Here is an 18,455-nt window from a genome sequence, read left to right on the forward strand (position 1 = left end):
GTCATAAAAAAGATTCCCACAGAAATTTTTCTGTGAAAGCCAAAAAGTTTTAAGTAAAAAAATTCATGGGGGGGGGGGGGAGGGGGGAAGAGAGAAGGGGAAATCAAAAGTGTTTTGGTTATTCATTGAAAAAAAAATCAGAAAATGTCAGCCAAAATGAAAATTCTCTTTTGCATCAAAAAACTCCCCCCCCCCTTTGGAAAAAAACGATATGTCACATTGAAAAAAAAATTCTGATTAGCTCAAATATCAGTTCTACTTTTAGAGTACTCCAGAGTCCACTTCAGGCCTGGTCTTCCCTCAGAAAATCCTGATGCCTAATTCACCCCCAGTACAGCACCACCAGAGGATGGAGCATGTCCGTCCTACAATGCATCCTCCATGAACGTTAATGACCGGTCCAGATTTTACCACCATTAACACAACCCAAGATCGATCAAGATTCCCTCTGCTTAAACTAAATGTGGCCTCATTCATGACCAGACAGTGTCCATTGATAACATGCAGGGCTCTTGGAATCATTCTGCATTCACCCTCCACAGTCACAAAGACAATAAATCACTCCTAAGAGCCCTGCACTGGGGTTATCCCTTGAAAACAGATGTCTATGAGGTTTCCCTCATCACCACATTGAGAACTTCTAAGGAAGAGCAGAAAATCAGTTTTTTGACAGCAAAAACCCAAACTGTTAGTCAGTTTGACAGTGCCTGGAAACACTCTGTATAACTATCATGTTTCTGTGTGTAGGTTTAGACACATTTAGACACAAAAGGGTCTGATTCTGACTCCTGATGCACCCTATTCCAATTTCAGTGGTGCTAACTCCTTGTTTACTGGGATATAAGCAACAGCTGAATCAGGCCCACAGTAGAAAAGAGGCTCTGGTTTTGTTGAAAGCCACCAATTGGAGTTTGTAAAGAAAGATTACTACAGCCAGGTGAACTTATTGCATCAAACAGCTTATTCAACAAATCCATCCCTTTCTCAGACCACAAGCTGCCTGTAAAGAGGTCACAGTTGACTGATTTGAGCCTAAAATATTCGTGAAATGGTCACTGATTGCAGGTGCCTCAATTTCTTGGTGCTCAACTTAAGGCCATTGGGCACCTGCAAATGGAAGTGCCCCAAATTAGTGGCTCTTCGCAATCATTCAACTAGAAGTTTGTGCAAACCCATATCAGCCTGTGGATTGCTTGCTACTCATTGTTCTCTAGTTGTGCTGCTTAATTGGTCACCAAGGTCACAAGCCAGCTCCCTGCCTGGATGACAGTAAAGGACTCTTTCCATTTACAAAGTTTAGGTTTGAATTTATCCCCAGAAGTTCAGTGTTATTTACTGAACTATTGCACATTCAGTTCTTCACGAGAATGTTCATTACACTTGGGATTTCCCCAAACATCCTGGTGAATTCAGAGATTCCTAAGGTCAGAAGGGACGTTATGATCTTCTCCTCTGATCTCCTGCATAGCACAGGCCAGAGAACCTCACCCCAAAATCCTTACCTCAATCCTTACCCTGGTTGAACAGCTACAGATCTTGTAGACACCGAAGCATCTTTATTCAGGACAGTACTTAAGCACACGCTTAAAAGTTAAGAGTATGCTTAAGTGCTTTCTTGAAGAGAGGCCTGTAAATGGATCTCTGCCTCCTGAGCACTCCCTGGTGGTGGCTCTGCAGCACTCTGCCTCAGTTTCCCTCTCTCACAGGGTTCCTCAAAAACTCCACCCAGTATATATCATTTTAAAACATTTCCCATCTAGAAGGGTGGGGGGGGAAGGTGACAATTAATGTAGTCCATACACACACTGGCCCTCCAGGCCCCAACCCTTCCGCCTAACCCAGGGAGCCCATAGCCATCTCTTCAGAACAATGCAGCACTTCACACCAGCTGGCCCCTTCAGACACCAGTTCTCTCCCTGAGTCAGGTGCCCCCAGCTCCCTTTCCCTGTTATAATCCAAACAGCCCCAATCCTTACAGCATTCACCTGCCCTTCCACTCTCCCTTATATACCTGAGCCTGGTCAGTCACATGACCTTCCTGCCACATGACCAAAATCATTTGTCCCACCTGGGGAGATGCGCTGATCTCACCACAGGTGGGGCGCTGAGGCCCTTAAGGGGCCAGCCACCCTGTGACAGGGCCCAAGGATGGGAGAATCCATCCCACCCCATAGTAAACTGTTCCGGTGGTCAGTTCCCCTCCCCGCCCCCCCGTTAAAAGTGTGCTGCTGGTGCCCAGTTTGAATGACACCTCGCTTATGTGAGCATTTGTGAATAAGAGGCTGATCAGCAGGCTTCTTTACCAAGGGAGCTGTCTCGGTTCTATTCGCCCAGCCCCAAGGGGAGCGTTGTTTTCTAATAGGGCCACAGAAGCACCCAATCCCAAGCTGCTGCTTGGGCAAACCATCCAAGGAAAGTTGCAAAGCATCGGAGGGTTTTGCTATGCTAATTGCCATCAGTGCTGTTAGTTAGGGAGGCTGGTTTCCCAGCAACACATATAGGTGCTAACTGAGGTCAGCCTAATTGGTTTAAAAATGGGTTTGTTGCCAAGGAGCTCCATGGAGGCATTTTATAAACAGAGCGGCTGACAGCAGTGGGCACCTTGATGGTCTCTTCCCATGCAAAATGGCATCAGAGATTCCACCTTATCCACGTGCAAATACTCAGCACTCAGTGATGCGCCTGCATGATCACACACGTGCACTGAATGGGGAACAGAAATGCATTGTCACACAGACATGCACATGGACCCAACAATGCACACGGGTGGGGAGCTGCATTAACTCACGTACTCCTATGCTTCTGGTCAATTACTCACATTCTTGCAACACAGTCACGCAAAAATACACAAAAACATATGTACTCACCCGCATGCCCTCTTACAGTCATCCATGTATATACACCACAGACACACCGGCACATCATAAATAACTCATGCACACATACTGTGCACTCACTTAGCATGAAAAACACATGGATGTTTGCACATCCATGACCCGGTCCATTAACTCACGCACACACACTCCTAAATGAATTATATACACATTCTCCCACATGCATAGCACTCAGATCAACACAGACTTATGTAGGTATCACTTCTGAATCACATATGCATATAATCTTGTACATACATAGATGGCAAAACCCTCAGCTGCTTGGTGCACTAGGCTGATGCAGGACAATGGGACTTGGCGTATGTTAACACTGCACAGTTACCCAGGCTCTTACCCTCCCTACCTTCCACACAGAACAACCTCTAACCAGGGTTTGGAGGTGTTTGAGCCTGTGAGAAGTTACCCAGCTGGGAGTGTGGGTTAGAACCCAGGTTCTGCTTTAACTCGAGCAGAATCGTAGAATAGAAACATAGAATATCAGTATTGGAAGGGACCTCAGGAGGTCATCTGGTCTTACCCCCTGCTCAAAGCAGGACCAACCCCAACTAAATCATCCCAGCCAGAGCTTTGTCAAGCCGGGCCCTAAAAACCTCTAATGAAGGAGATTCCACCACCTCCCTAGGTAACCCATTCCAGTGCTTCACCACCCTCCTAGTGAAAAAGCTTTTCCTAATATCCAACCTAAACCTCCCCCACTGCAACTTAAGACCATTACTCCTTTTTCTGTCATCTGTTACCACTGAGAACAGTCTAGATCCATCCTTTTAGGAACCCCCCTTCAGGTAGTTGAAAGCAGCTATCAAATCCCACCTCAGTCTTCTTTTCTGCAGATTAAATAATCCCAGTTCCCTCAGCTTCTCCTCATAAGTCATGTGCTCCAGCCCCCTAATCATTTTTGTTGCCCTCCGCTGGACTCTTTCCAATTTTTCCACTTCCTTCTTGTAGTGTGGGGCCCAAAACTGGACATAGTACTTCCAATGAGGCCTCACCAGTGCCGAATAGAGGGGAATGATCACATCCCTCAATCTGCTGGCAAAGTGGAAACCTGCCTACTTTTCAGTGAAGACACAAGCAAATCACTTGAGTTCTAATAGTCCTCCAGTGCCTTCCCACAATTCCCCCCGAAGGACAGAAATTCTCTCGCAATTGATTGGGAAAGAATCCTAGAGCATTTCAGCCCAAAGAACCACGAGATATGCCCAGACAGATACGGGTGAATGCAGAAACAGTGAGGACCCAGTACTGAGGGCAGACTTAGCAGTGGAGATGCCAGGCTAGGCTAACCAGGTTAACTGTGTAGTATAGACACAGCCTGAGGCAGTGGGAGTTAGATGGCCGGACAGTCTGCAAAGTAGCACACAGGTGCTGGGTTAGGGGTCTGGCTGGCCATGCCTGCTGCCCAACTACAGCCTCAAGGGGATGTGGTCTGCACATCTCATGGCATTTCCAGGCCCTGAAGCCCTCCAGGCATATGGGGCAAAATTTACCCTAATACCAAGGGCCAGCACCAGTGGTAAATTTTACCCATAATCTGGTTGGCTGCTGCTCCTCTTGAAGAAGTACTAAGATGCTTATGAATCAATGTCCTAACATATAAAGTACTAGATGGGGTGCTACAGACCACCAAATCACACTAGGGAACAGGATGACTGGCTCCTTACACAACTATCTATAATGTGTAGGGATAAAAAACAAACAAAAACAACTGTGACCAGGAGGACTTCAATTTGCAAGACACATGCTGGAGTCTCATGCTGCCAGTATTAAAACACCCTTAAAAAGAACAGGAGTCCCTTGTGGCACCTTAGAGACTAACAAATTTATTTGAGCATAAGTCTTCGTCAGATGCTTCATCAGATGCATAGAATGGAACATAAAGTGTGTATATATATATATATATATACACACACACACACAGAACATGAAAAAGTGTGTGTGTGTGTGTGTGTGTGTAAGTAGCCATACCAACTGTAAGACGCTAATTAATTAAGATGAGCTATTATCAGCAGGAGAAAAAAAAACTTTTGTAGCGATAATCAAGATGGCCCATTTTAGACAGTTGACAAGAAGGTGTGATGATACTTAACATGGGGAAATAGATTCAATATGTGTAATGACCCAGCTGGGGTCATCTATTTCTCCATGTTAAGATGCTGTGGACAAAATGGCTAATGCCATCCTGGGATGCATAAACAGGGGACTCTCAAGTAGGAGCAGAGAGGTTATTTTACCTCTGTATTTAGTACTGGTGAGATGGCTGATAGGATATTGTGTCCATTTCTGGTACCCACAATTCAAGAAGCATGTTGATAAACCAGAGAGGGTTCAGAGAAGAGCCATGAGAATGATGAAAGGATTAGAAAACTTGCCTTCTAGCGAGAGACTCAAGGAGCTCAATCTATGTAGTTTAACAAAGAAAAGGTTAAGGGGTGACTTGATTGCAGTCTACAAGCATCTACATAAGGGACCAAATATTTAATAATGGAATCTTCAAGCTAGCAGAGAAAGGTTTAACATGATCCAATGGCTGGAAGCGGACGCTGGACAAATTCAGACTGGAAATAAGGCATAGATTTTTAAATAGTGAGAGTAATTAACCATTACCAAGGGTCGTGGTGGATTCTCCATCACTGGCAATTTTTAAAGACTGGATGTTTTTCTAAAAGATCGGCTCTGGGAATTATTGTGGGGAAGTTCTCTGGCCTGTACTCTAGAGGGGGTCAGACGAGATGATCACAACGCTCCCTTTAGGCCTTAGAATCCAAGAGCCATGCCACACCTTTCCCGAGGGCTGCCCTGAACCACCCCGCCTGATGCTGGCAGGATGAGTTCTGGACCTGCCGCCGGGGTGTACCTTCCAGAGCCCTTTGTGTAGCTCAGCAAAAGGGTAGCATGTGCACCCACATGCAGGGTACACGCAAAGGGAAATGTGCGCACAGACACATGCCAAAACAGACACACACAGCCATGTTTCAGGATAGCAACAAGTGATTCCCCCACTTCTGCTGCTGAGACGGTTTCAAACACATCATCTGTACGGACAAGGGATTGGGGTCATGCCCTCAGAAGGGAAAAGAGGGGAAAATGCTTCATTTGTGTTAGGACAGGCTTGCCCTTCTCAGGACCAAAGAAGAAGGGTATTATGGGAAGGAGAATTATATTCTCCATCTTCCTGAAATAAACCACGCTCAGTTTGCAACATTTCTACTGGAACCAGGACCAAAATCCTGTCGATGGCTGATATCTGCATTATTCTTCCAACCAAACGCCAACGTCCTGGCTTCCAGAGCTTGTAATAACATAAGTACCTGTCCCCAAATTTGACAGAAGTCTCTCAGTGAGCTGGGCTCAGAACCAAAGTACTCTGACTTTGGAGCACTGCCAGGGTGTCCAGTACCAGCACAAATAGCCGCAACAGGAGATTAATTAGGGCCTGAGCAGTCACAGCTCCCATTAACTTCATCTAGGACTGAGAGCGCTCAGCACCTCTGACAATCGAGCTAGAAGGTTCTAATATTTGGATACAAAGCATCCTCCTAAGCATATCTAATCCTCTCTCTCTCTTCTGGTCCGAAGAAACCGCTTTAAATAACAATGTGTGAAACAAAGGCCGCAGTTAATAGAAACAATCAGTAGTCTCCAGGCTAAATGTGTTTCATGAAGCATGTTGAGAAATGGCCATCTCACCCCTCAGAGACCTATCATTCATCACATCACACAGTAACTAGAAGTCGCATCTCCAAATGAGCATCTTCCCCAGTTCTCAGCCCAAGTCATCCGATACCAAGTTCTGACCGCACCTCAACCAGGAGGTCTAGATGTTTTAGGTGGGGACATTAAAGGAATGTGCTGGTCCATTTATTTTCACACCCCACGAACGTGAATACATTGATTCTCAGAGCTAAGCAGGGCCAGGCTGGGTCAGTCCTTGGAAGAGAGATCTCTGGCAACCAATGCAGATGCTATAGGAAATAGTATTGGTGATCCAGTAGGGTGGGTGCACTTTGCTTGGACTTGTTAGTGAACCAGTGTCCCAGCATGGTGTTAGGGGATACTGTGCGCTGTTGGGTGAGATGTCCTGACCACATGTCATCATGAAAGATCCCATGAAGGTTTTCACCAGAGAAGGAATGCCAGTGCCAGGGTCCCAGCTAATGTGGGTAATTGCATCCCATCCACTTACATTTCCCAGTTGCTCCAGCTGGTTACAGTAATCTCTCCCACTTTCAGTTTTAGAGCACCCTTAGAGTGTTGCTCAAGCTATTCTACTGCCGCATCCCATTCCAGAGGTGGTGGCATTTCAGCTGAGGGTGATGGCAAGTTACCCCTGTATGCACAGAATTCATACCTTTGTAAAGCCCCTTGTGCTTGCAAAAGGAACCATATAATCAATCAGCAATCATGATTTTATAAAAGATAGCTCAAGAGTCCATTGTACAGGTCTCTCTCATCTTACACTGGGGTTACGTTCCGCGGTCAGCACGTAAAGCAAAAACCGCGTATAGTCAAAATTACATTGAGTGTAATGGTGGGCGGAATCCCCCGCACTACAGGAACAATTTAAATACTGTTATTTCTCTTTTTTTGTTGTTTTGTTTTTGTTTTTGCCGACCGCGTAAAGCTGAATTCGCGCATGTTAAATGCGCGTAAGATGCGACAGACCTGTAACGCACTGAAACTTCCTGTTCAGAGCCCACTCAACCCTCTACAATTGACTTGTGCAGTTTAAAAGAGAACAGGTTAGATCCTCAGCTGGTCCACTTCCAGTTTATGCCAGCAGAGGCTCTGTCTAAAGAAGTAAAGGGAAAAGCCCAGTGTTAATTCTTCCTTGTTTTCCCCAACCAGTTTCCCCATCTGGTCTGAAAGTTTACAAATCAGAGCTGGTTGACACTTTTTTTAATCAAAATATTTGTGAATGAAAAAATATGACTTCAGGTCCAAAATAAAAAGTTTGCAGACATTTTTCATTTAGGTCAAAAAACCCTCAAAACCATTTGGGGGAGGGGGGACAATTTTTTTTTTAACCAACCCCCCTCCACAATTTTATTCTTTTAGTCAAAAAAATATTTGTATTTGGTCTAGTAAACATTGTTGGGTATTTTTGGCTTACAAAAGTCAATTTTTTTTTAAACCAAAAACTAGTTTTGAACACTGAAAAAAAAATCCTTTTCAGTTTTGCTTTTTCATTAAAAAAATAAATAAATAAAAGGCAGGAAAATGTTTATAATAAAAAAATGTTTCAACGTTTCCCATGAAAAGTAATTGACCTTTTTCTTCCAACTCTCCCAAAAATCTGAAAATCCTAATATCTCTGAGTTTCTAATTCCTTCCTTCACCTGATAAAGCACGAAGCTTCATATGATATAAATTCCATCTCCTCTATGAATCATAGAATCATAGAATCTCAGGGTGGAAGGGACCTCAGGAGGTCATCTAGTCCAACCCCCTGCTCAAAGCAGGACCAATCCCCAACTAAATCAAAATATGCTGCTCCAATTTCCTAGCTGACCCAAAACTTGATCCAAAGCCCAATGAAATCAGTGGACTTCAGTGGCCTTTGGATCTGGCGCCTAATCTCCATGTTAGTGGAGAATAACAGAGGGTCCTTCCGTGGCAGAGTCACACAGAAGGCTCCAGCTCTCGTCTCTGCTGGAGGAGCTAGAGAGTTTTGGTCTAGCAATGTTGCTTCTACATCACAACAATGGGCTGGCAGTGATGCCCAGTCCCGCGTAGTGTTGGATTAGCCAGGAGCTGTGATGGCAAAGTGAGGATGGAATTGGCGAAGCTACTCAGGGCTCTCTGCATTGCCAGAGAGAGACTGGATCTGACACAGTACTGGATCCACATTGACCACTGGAAAGGCAGTGCTGGTCCAAAGCTCTTCAGAGCTGGATCAGCTATTGCCACGACAAGGGAAACTGGAGTAAGGTGTGTCAGGTGGCAGCCCCTCTTCTGGCTCCTCCGGAACCTTGTATTCAGGTGCTGGCTGCACTTTTCCCTGCATTCCCTGATCTATGCACAAAGTCACGGGACTGGGACCTCCTTATCAACCTCTTCCTGGTGCTGGCCAAGATGGCCTCCATCGCTGCAGGAGGAGGAAGCTGGGAGCGGGGGTGCGGTGTGCTTTGCAACTGTGGGACCTATTTCCATTCCCACGTTCAATCACACCTCTGGGCAGAATTCCTTTGGGCAGTGTCCACGGACGGCCTCATGCCGTTGAGGAGCAGTGGGTGCTCTCCGAGGGTGTCCCCATCTGGTTCCTTGACTTTCAACCTTTGACCTCACTCCTGTTCCTGTTTTCCCCTTCGTTGTCCCACACACTCCCTTGTAGCGTGAGCATAGCGGCTACTCCCCCGTTAGTTTTGCGGGGGGCCTTGACCCACCTGTCCCAGGTCTGCAAATAGTACAAGGGGGACTGGAGCGGGTTATTTATTCTTGCCATAAGAGAACACTGGAACTAGACTCTTGCCATTGGATTAGCCATTCAGACTGCAAGAGAGACTGGCACTGGTGGAGTGGCCCACGGCTCCCCAACCCTGGGCACTGCTCATTGCTAGCTCACCCAGTCTCTAATGCCACGAGAGAAAATAGCGTGGCAGCCAATGTTCTTGGCTCACACCAAGGAACAAACGAAGTTCCCTATAGGTTGAGCTAAACTGTCTGGGTCCATCTCTGGGACCGTGAGAGACTCATCTCCTCTGTAGACTGGGCCCAGAGGGGAATGTGTAACACACACACTGACCCTGCCTACTGGGTTAGAACTAGCAGAGCACCTAAGCACTGGATCATGTTACACCATCAGAAAGAGAGAAAGGGGGGGAATAGGCCATGATGCCTCAGTGGCAGATTTAAAGAACAAAGCCACTGCCTAGAGCTTCTGAGCTCTAAACGCAGCAAGAGAGGACGGAGCCAGCAGATTGCTTTATGCAGCTCATTAAATAGGAAAGAGAAAAATCCTGATTTGATTTATTTTCCAAGTTTTCAGTTAAGCTCTTTACAGAATTTGTTTATGAAACAACAACACACAAAGTGATCATCTGATGGACTGGAGGAGCGAGGACCCAGTGCAAAACCATCAGACCTGCACGAACCCACCTGGGGCAGTCCCTTTGGGCTACTCAGTCAGATCTCTCAGTAACTCCATTGGCTGGATCCTTGGCTGGTGTAAATTAGGGTAACTGGAGCTAGTTGGAAAAGGCCAATTGTTTTTTGCTGGAAATTTAAAAAAAAAAAAAGTTTCAAAATTTCTCATGAACATTTTTTGTTTTTTTTCATTGAAAAATTGAAATTGCCCAACATTTCAGTTTTCAGAAACAGTTTTTGGTACCGAGGTCTGGCTTTCGAAACCCATACACTCAAAATGCTTATAGGAAACCAAATATTTTCACTGAAAAATGTTCCAATTTCCATTTCTATTTTTTCAATCGCAAAACCTGAACATTTTGACCAAACCCCGCCCTAGCATCACTTTTGTGCTAGAAAACATTTTCACCAGCTGTAGCTGGAACTCCATGGACTTCAGTGGAGTTTGTCCAGTTTACACCAGCTGAGGATCTAGCTAGCTGAGTGGCATCAGAATGCCCTGTCGGGAAGTGGACGAACAAGGTATGGGCAGAGCTGGAGGGTAAGGAAGCTGGCACAAAAGTCAGCAGCTGCAAAAAGAGAAGAGAAGATACTGGTGGCAAGGTAGTTTCACAGGCAGGTAGTCTAGCTGGATGGGAGGCAGGTAGATAAAGCAGACCTGATTCTCTGGGCAAAGTGAGCGTAAAGCACTATCATGCTGAACTGGTAGCTTATTACACACGCTTTGCACAGGTGTAAATAAGGATTAGACAAGGTGCAGGGAAGTACCAGTGGTTCTAGGTAATGCTGTGGCTAGTGAAGCAGCTCGGTGTGGATGGGGAAGAAGGACCCCAAGAATACAGGTGAGGATTACGGGTAAGAGAAGCCCAAAGGGGATTCCAATTAGCACAGAAAGACAAAGGTAGAGGGAGATGGAGTAGGCGGGAAGGAAATAATCCTAGTGGTCTCCTGGGGACAGATGTGAAAGAGGAAAAAGGTCACACAGGATGATGGAAATGGATCACATAGTGCACTGGGCAAGCCCTTTGTAAGATCAGCACATGCCTGTGGCACGCAGTGAAGGAATGAGCCCGGGGAAGCCAAAGCTCAGGGCAAGGTGGCATTTTATGGGCAACCTCAGCTCCGGCATTCACTTCTAAACAGCCATTCTCATGCGATGGAGGAGGTGTTTCTTCTGAGAAACGAAGCATTTTGCTTTTGAAGGGGACTGCTATTGGGGGAGCTAATGGGGAAGTGACTTGGAAATGCCCTCCCCCCGCCTTTCCCACCCCCAGTGGGAAATCAGCTTTACGCGTCCATACTCGACCCTCTGTCCTCCATCTCCCCCACCCGTGCTGTCACTCTGTCCACCAGATGCCTCTGGGTCTCGCCTGTACCTTTCCGGATGCCACCGTCAGCTGCACAGGAGAAATCGCCAGCGTTCAGCAGAAAGCAGGTGGCCGCTTTCTTGGTTTTGTCCCTGGTGCTGGAGCGCCTCATCGGCCGCTTCTCCTCGTGTGAGGACGAGAGGGGCTGCTCCTCGTCTGACAGCACTGTGTTGGCATCGCCGTTCTGCTTGGAATCTTCAGGGCCAGGATAGGAGGGGAAAGAAGGATGAAAAATATCAATTTTCCAGAGAAATTGACAAGCCAAGATACTTGTCTGCTTGCTCCTGCTACTGGCAATAGGGAGGCTGTGTGGCTGACTGCCCGCTAGCTACAGCGTGGGAAATGGTAGGGCAAACTTCCCCCTTATGTGGCCCAAGTTGATGTGAGTGGAACTGAGGCAGCAATAGGGTTTGCTGGCTCATCCCCCAGAGAATTTAATGCCGCTCTCCCATAAATCAGAAATAACTTGACGGGCTCTGTTCAAACCTTCCAAAAAGTAAAAATCCACCATTAGGTAGAGACGGAGGCCACCTTCCAGCAGGTGTACACCGGAGAAGCTCTACTGATTTAATTGGACCTATGTCAGTTTACCCCACTTGAAGATCTGGTCTAGTAACGCCAATGGAGTTGCGCCAGTTTATACCAGCTCAGTACCTGGGCTCTCTGGGTTCAATCCTCAGATCAATCCTGAGGCGGCTCTGAATTACAACAAATTAGCCACCTGCAGGATTGGGAAACTATCCCCCAGCTCCTTTACAACTGTCCCAAGCTGCACCCAGTGGATTTTGGCTGAGAGCTGGGTCCTGTGGATGGAAATTTTCCGTTTAGAAGGGAAATGTTCCATGAGTGTGGACAAACATGGGGCTAGAAAGGAAATTCCTGCACCTTTAACGGAGGTGTTCAGGTCCTGTGCTGATGAGTATAAAACACAGGCCTGTAGCAGGCCCCACTATTCACCCAGGAGGGAACATGAGCAGGGCCAGATCTTCGGTTGGTATAATTCAGCGTAGCACTTCAGTGGAGCTACAGCAGTTTGCACCAGCTGAGGATCTGGCCCTGTACATGGTGTGAATTTAGTGCTGGTGAAGACACCAGATTAAGAGCCCTGGAGGGTGGAGATTCCTCTGTAGGGCAAGTACGATCAGGGGAAGTAGCAGGGCCAGCTTCCCACACAAACATGTCTTAAATACCACCAACTCCTGGGGCCAGAGGGCAGTTCAGTCTCCACAGCCCATTCAGTCCTTGTTTTCTCTACTGAGATTGCCAGCAAAGCGGCCTGTTGGTGCCAGTTATGCTAGTGTCTAATGCAGGGCCGGCTCCAGGCACCAGCCTAGCAAGCAGGTGCCTGGGGCAGTCAATGAAGAGGGGAGCGTCATGTCTGGCCTTTCGGTGGTGGGGCCATCACTCCCTCTCGGAGCAAAGGACCTGCCACCGAATTGCCGCCGTAGAATGAAGCGGTGGTAGAGCTGCCGCCGCTTGCAATTGCAGCTTTTTTTTTTTTTTCTTCTGCTTGGGGCGGCAAAAATGCTAGAGCCGGCCCTGGTCTTAGGGTACGTCTACACTGCAAGCGAAAATGTGATTGTAGCATCGGTAGGCATGCCCATGTTAGCTTCAATCTAGCTGGCCTAGGTAACAATAGCTATGTAGACATGATGGCATGGGCTAGCAACCAGAGTACAAGTCCACTGGGGTACATACTCTGGTTGCTAGCCTGTAGCCAAGCCCACGCCACCACGTCTACACTGCTATTGACACCCATGCTACCATCACCGCTTCACTTTGCAGTGTAGACAGCAGCTTTGTGATGAAGACCCCTCTTCATTGGGAACTGGATTAAGACCCAGCCAACTCACTTTCAGCCGGCCCACAAGCTGTTGGTCACCATCAACTTGCTATTGTATCTATTTGCTGCTTTGATCTACAGCCTCTCACACCCAGAACTGAGCTCAATAGATTTGAGCCAGTGACCTAGATGGCTCCTGGCCTGCAACAGGCCAAGCTAAGGATGGCTTTTCAGCTTTCGCTCTGGATTCCTTGGCTCTAAGCCAAGCCTTTCCATGCAATTTAAATGCATCTTTTGTTTGCAATTCAAAACTGGAGACAAACATCAGAGGCCAGGCTCCCAACGGAGGCCTCAGAGTGCCTTCCTCTGCCAGCCAGGAGTCTGTAGCAAGAAATCCCAGAGAGGCAAACCCCAGGCAGCAGCCACACTGAGCTTAACTACTGCCAAGTGTTGGCACCAGGAAATACAGCACAAATCAGGAGCATGCAGCAATGTGCTCCAATGACAGGCTGTGCTCTGAAGACACCCCAGCAGTGATTCCAATCTATTACCCTGTAATCCATTCCATTGGGGGCTGGCTGCTAACCTTTGCACCCCAAAGACACGTGGATGCTTGGTGCTGGCAGCTCAGTGCAGTGTGAATAAGGCTGGACAAAACAGCAGAGGATTTGCTAGATGCAAGTGGGACTAGCAGGAAAATTTTCGACACAATCGTTTTCCATCGGAAAATGCAGTTTGGTCAAAATCAAAATGTTTGCCAGGATCAGCGTCCATTGCAACAACATTGTCAAGAGGAAAAAGTCAAAACAAATCATTTTGAGGTTTGTTGCAATAACATAAAAACCCTTTTGTTTTGCCTGTATCGTTTTGATTCATTTTGGTTCGACGTGTATATTAAAATGCCAATTTTAACGTCAGCCCACGTTTGTGCAATTGGGTATGGTCACGTTGTAACATTATTGAAAGGAAACATTGTTACCATATTGAAACTAACCGATTCGATGGCCCCAGAATTTTCATCCACTAGAACATTTCAAAATGTTTCGCTTTTTGCTCCAAAATTTGAAATTAAAACAAAATTTTGATATGTCGGAATTTCCCAGGGAATGGAAATTCCATTTCCTGACCTGCTCCAGATGAAAGGGATCATTGGAGCAGCTCAGGCGAATCACGTGGCACAGGACAAGCTGGGCTAGCTACTGGGGAACAAGGTCACGACATGGGTTTGGCCAGCTATCAGGGCATAGGAGCACTGCATGGGCTGGGCTAGCTGCTAGCTACCACACAGGCCAGGCCAGCTAGGAAGGTGTCAGGGCAACGCACAGGCCAGGCTAGCCCAAAAGACACTGAGGCATAGTGCTTGGCTAGTAACTGGCACTTTCGGGCTAGCTGCTAGCACAGAGGCACTTAGAGGATTTGCCGATGGCTTAGTGCAATTCTCTTTGCTAGCCATTAGCAATGGGAAGCATGGCACATGCTAGCCACCGAGACAGAAATGCTAGCCATGGACAGGAAGCAACACTGAATAGAACTCATTGCTACTACCTTCACTCTCGGGTTAGGCAAAATAGTGAACACACTGGGGTTGCTTCTGATCCCATGGGGGCTTTTAAATCAGGCAGTCCTTCAGTGGAGTTACTCCTGGTTTACCCCAGGGGCAGAGAGAGAGAGGAATTAGACCCTACTGATTTACTCCTAATCTATGCCAGCGTGAGAGCAGAATCAGGTCCATGCGGCTCCGTTCCTAGTTGCTTTCCAGGGATTCTGCTTCCATAATGTTGCGATCACCTGAGCCAGCTGCCTCTGTCAAAGGCCTGGAGTCCCTCTCAAAAAAATCAATACCTGAATGCCACTGACCCTTCTTGGGACAGCCTCGCCTTGAGGTGATGGCATCAGGCCAGATTCTGCTCTCGCTCCAGCGTGAATCTGGAGTGTCCCCATTGAATCATAGCAGTCAGCCAAACACCCCAGTGGGCGTGGACTCTTCCCTAGAGTCTCCATTAGGCAGGACTTACATACCTGGCACTTTTTCCTCCCTCTTATTGAGCTTGGGCTTTTGCATCTCACCTGATCGCTTTCTCTCCACCACCACCTCCTCCGCTGCCAGGGGGCAGGTGTCACTCTGCGTGCTGTTGCGGGGCGAGTTGTCCTCGGACTTGCAGTATGTGGGGGAGTCCAGTGGGGCTGGACGGGGTATATGCTTTTTCTTCTTCTTTGGGAGCTTCTGCTTGGCCATAGCTAGTGAGTAGTACATTCCAAAGTTGTTGACGATGACAGGCACTGGCATGGCGATGGTCAGCACCCCGGCCAGGGCACACAGCGCCCCCACCAGCATGCCCGACCAGGTCTTGGGGTACATGTCACCATAGCCTAGCGTTGTCATGGTGACCACCGCCCACCAGAACCCAATGGGGATGTTCTTAAAGTGAGTGTGGTCGCTGCCGCTGGGGTCGGATGGCTTGGCCCCAATCCGCTCGGCATAGTAGATCATTGTAGCAAAGATCAAGACCCCCAAGGCCAGGAAGATGATGAGGAGCAAGAACTCATTGGTACTGGCCCGGAGCGTGTGGCCTAGCACCCGGAGCCCCACAAAGTGCCGCGTCAGCTTGAAGATCCGGAGGATCCGGACGAAGCGGACCACCCTCAGGAAGCCCAGCACGTCCCGGGCAGCCTTGGAGGACAGGCCACTGAGGCCTACCTCCAGGTAGAAGGGCAAGATAGCCACAAAGTCAATGATGTTGAGCAGGTTCTTGATGAAGAGCAGCTTATCTGGGCAGCAAAAGATGCGCACCAGGAACTCCAGCGTGAACCACAGGACACACACCCCCTCGATGTAGGTGAGGACAGGCTCCGTCTCCACCTTATTTGTCAGCAGGACCCTTGTGGTGTTGCCAACCACCATCGTCTCAGTCACGTTGACATTTCTATTAAAGGCCTCGTGTGTCTCCAGGCAGAACGTTGTGATGGAGACCAGGATGAAGAAGAGTGAGGCGAAGGCAACTACCTGCAAGAGGAAATGAACTCAGTGGTTAGGGAAACAACCTGGGGCAGACAGGGAAGGGATGAAAGCACTTCAAAATAGACTTCCTTCCCCTTCTTATCAATCACTACAAGGGGATAGGAGGAAAGATACACACTGTGTCCAAATCTGAGGGGAAGGGTTCAACCACAGGACATTCCTGGTATTGTTTGTATTTCGTACACTCCCTCTGACCCAAGCCCTGCTCTTATCTCCTTCAGTTCCCCATCAAAGCAGAGCCCAGAAGCTTGCCCTGCTAGAGGTCACAGACAAGGAGAGGACGCCGCCCCTCCAGTGACACCTAGGAAACTAGCACTGGGTACCTGTCACCAGAGCCCAGCATTGTCATGGTAACCACTGCCCTCCAGAACCCGGTGGGGATGTTCTTCAAATGGTCACCTCTGCTGGGGTCAGAGGGCTCGGCCCTGCTCTACTTTTCATAACAGACCCTGGTGTTGAAGATCAAGACCACAAGGACCAGGAGGATGATACAACTACAGAGCGCTTCACTTCTAGCTCCCCTCTTCATATCAGATCGGGAATCTCGGGTGGCTCTTAGACCATTTCCCAGGGAACAGGCCAGGACGTCACAAAGCCACCACTGCCTGACCCTCCCGTTGAGGAGAGGTGATGGACTGAACAGGCCGGGGGAAGTTTGCACAGCTGATCGGGGTGGTGATGTATCTTATAGGTCTTTGGCCTCCAGGGCTTTCAAAATGTCAGCCCGGCACCTTCCACTGGTACTACCAATAAAAAAAGAAGAAGACCCTGATCCTACAGCTAGGCCTCTGCGGTTGAGGTGACCTGGGTATGTTTGTGCTGCTGCATCTCTCTCAGTCCATTTGCTCTTCACCTGAGCTCGCAGCTCCACATGAGAAATTAAAATTCACAATGCCACTATTCGAACATTAGACTCCCCCCTAAATCGCAAAGGGTCACGGTGTGGTGTGATAATGACTCCTTCCCCGGGCACACGGTGACCTTGAGTTAAAGCTGGGAGACCCTCGGCTCATCTTTTACTAGGGTAACCATCTGGCTCCTCAGTTTGTATGAATGACAGCAGCTCCATTCAAGTCAGAGTCCCCTCCGGCTCGAGCCCTCCCGGGCCAGAATTTCAAGAGCTCATGTTGCAGCAGCTCCCATTGAGAACAATGGTTGCTCCTCCCCCCCCATCCCCCCCGCACACTATTGAGGACAATGGGAGGTGCTGGGTCCTGAACTCAGCTGAAAATCTGGCCACTTCATCCAGATGTCTGAATGGGAGCAGAGGACGTTTGAAATTCCAGCCCCACAGTGGTTTTGACCTCTACCACTATGTTCTCATTCAAATCCAACTCTGGAACCAAATCTCCATTGAAGCCTATGGGAGCATCCCAGGGGTGCATTTGACCCCAAGCCCAAAGAGACTCAGGTATATAAGTCATCTGAGGGCTGTTTGGTAGTCTAGGCGAGAGCAGTGTTGTGTTCCTACTAGTAATAGCAACACCTAGTTCGTAAATAGCACATCAGTAGCTTGCAGCACACTCTACAAAGGAAGATCAGTATCATTATGCATATTTTAGAGATGGGGAAACAGACACAGAGTGAGGCAGCAGCTTGCTCAAGGTCCCCCTGCAGCTCAGAGATAGAAGGCAGGTCTCTTGAGTCCTAGGCCAGTGCATTATCCACTAAGTTGCACACACACAAAGCTGCCCAGCAGGCAGAGGTACACATCCGAATTGGGAGCCTCAGTTAAAAACGGGCAGTGCTGAATCGTTATAGAAGGGACGGGCCAGCTCTTCCACTGATGGAAATCTGCACGGCTCCATTGAATCTGTGCAGCTCCAGCTAGAACCTTATATCCCACTCCTCTCCCAGGGCTAGAATTGGCCAAGGATGGGCTCTGAGGATCATGTGCTGGGATGCTTGCCATGCCCACGTTGTACCCGTCCTGTGGACTCCGAGCTCCAGGGCTGCCAGGCCAGATCCATTTACAAAAGCTACAATCCGGTGTGGCTGCGGGGCGTGTCAAGCTGCAGCAGCTGCTGGAATGAGGAGATGGAGATTCTGAAATGGAACTCCCTCTAGTAACAGATTTGTTTAAGTGTCCATTATGAATTCACATGAAAGGCTGGTGTAACAGCACCAATTAAAAGCCTTCAATTGCTCTGCATGCAAATGCCACATCTCTTGCTGGAACTGATAGTGTTGCTATTCACAGCTCCAGAGTTAAGGATCTGTCTGGGTTTCCATTAGAATAGAGAAATTAATTTTGCTGGGGAGGGAGGGCTTGTAATTCTAGTGTAAGAATCTCCTGAAATTTGTCAGAC

The 18,455-nt window shown here is 48.0% G+C and overlaps 1 protein-coding gene across 1 annotated transcript in view; it reads right to left on the reverse strand.

Annotated features, from left to right (window-relative positions):
* KCNC4 (potassium voltage-gated channel subfamily C member 4) overlaps nucleotides 1-18,455 on the reverse strand; it is a gene marked incomplete in the record, with an annotated part of 56,652 nt that overhangs the window by 26,765 nt on the left and 11,432 nt on the right. Inside the window, 2 exon segments of the mRNA XM_034767547.1 lie at nucleotides 11,381-11,539; nucleotides 15,195-16,131. Of these exon segments, the coding sequence (XP_034623438.1) occupies nucleotides 11,381-11,539; nucleotides 15,195-16,131 (1,096 nt within the window).

The sequence above is a fragment of the Trachemys scripta genome, chromosome 4 (genome assembly GCF_013100865.1).
Source record: "Trachemys scripta elegans isolate TJP31775 chromosome 4, CAS_Tse_1.0, whole genome shotgun sequence".
Lineage (NCBI taxonomy): Eukaryota > Metazoa > Chordata > Testudines > Emydidae > Trachemys > Trachemys scripta.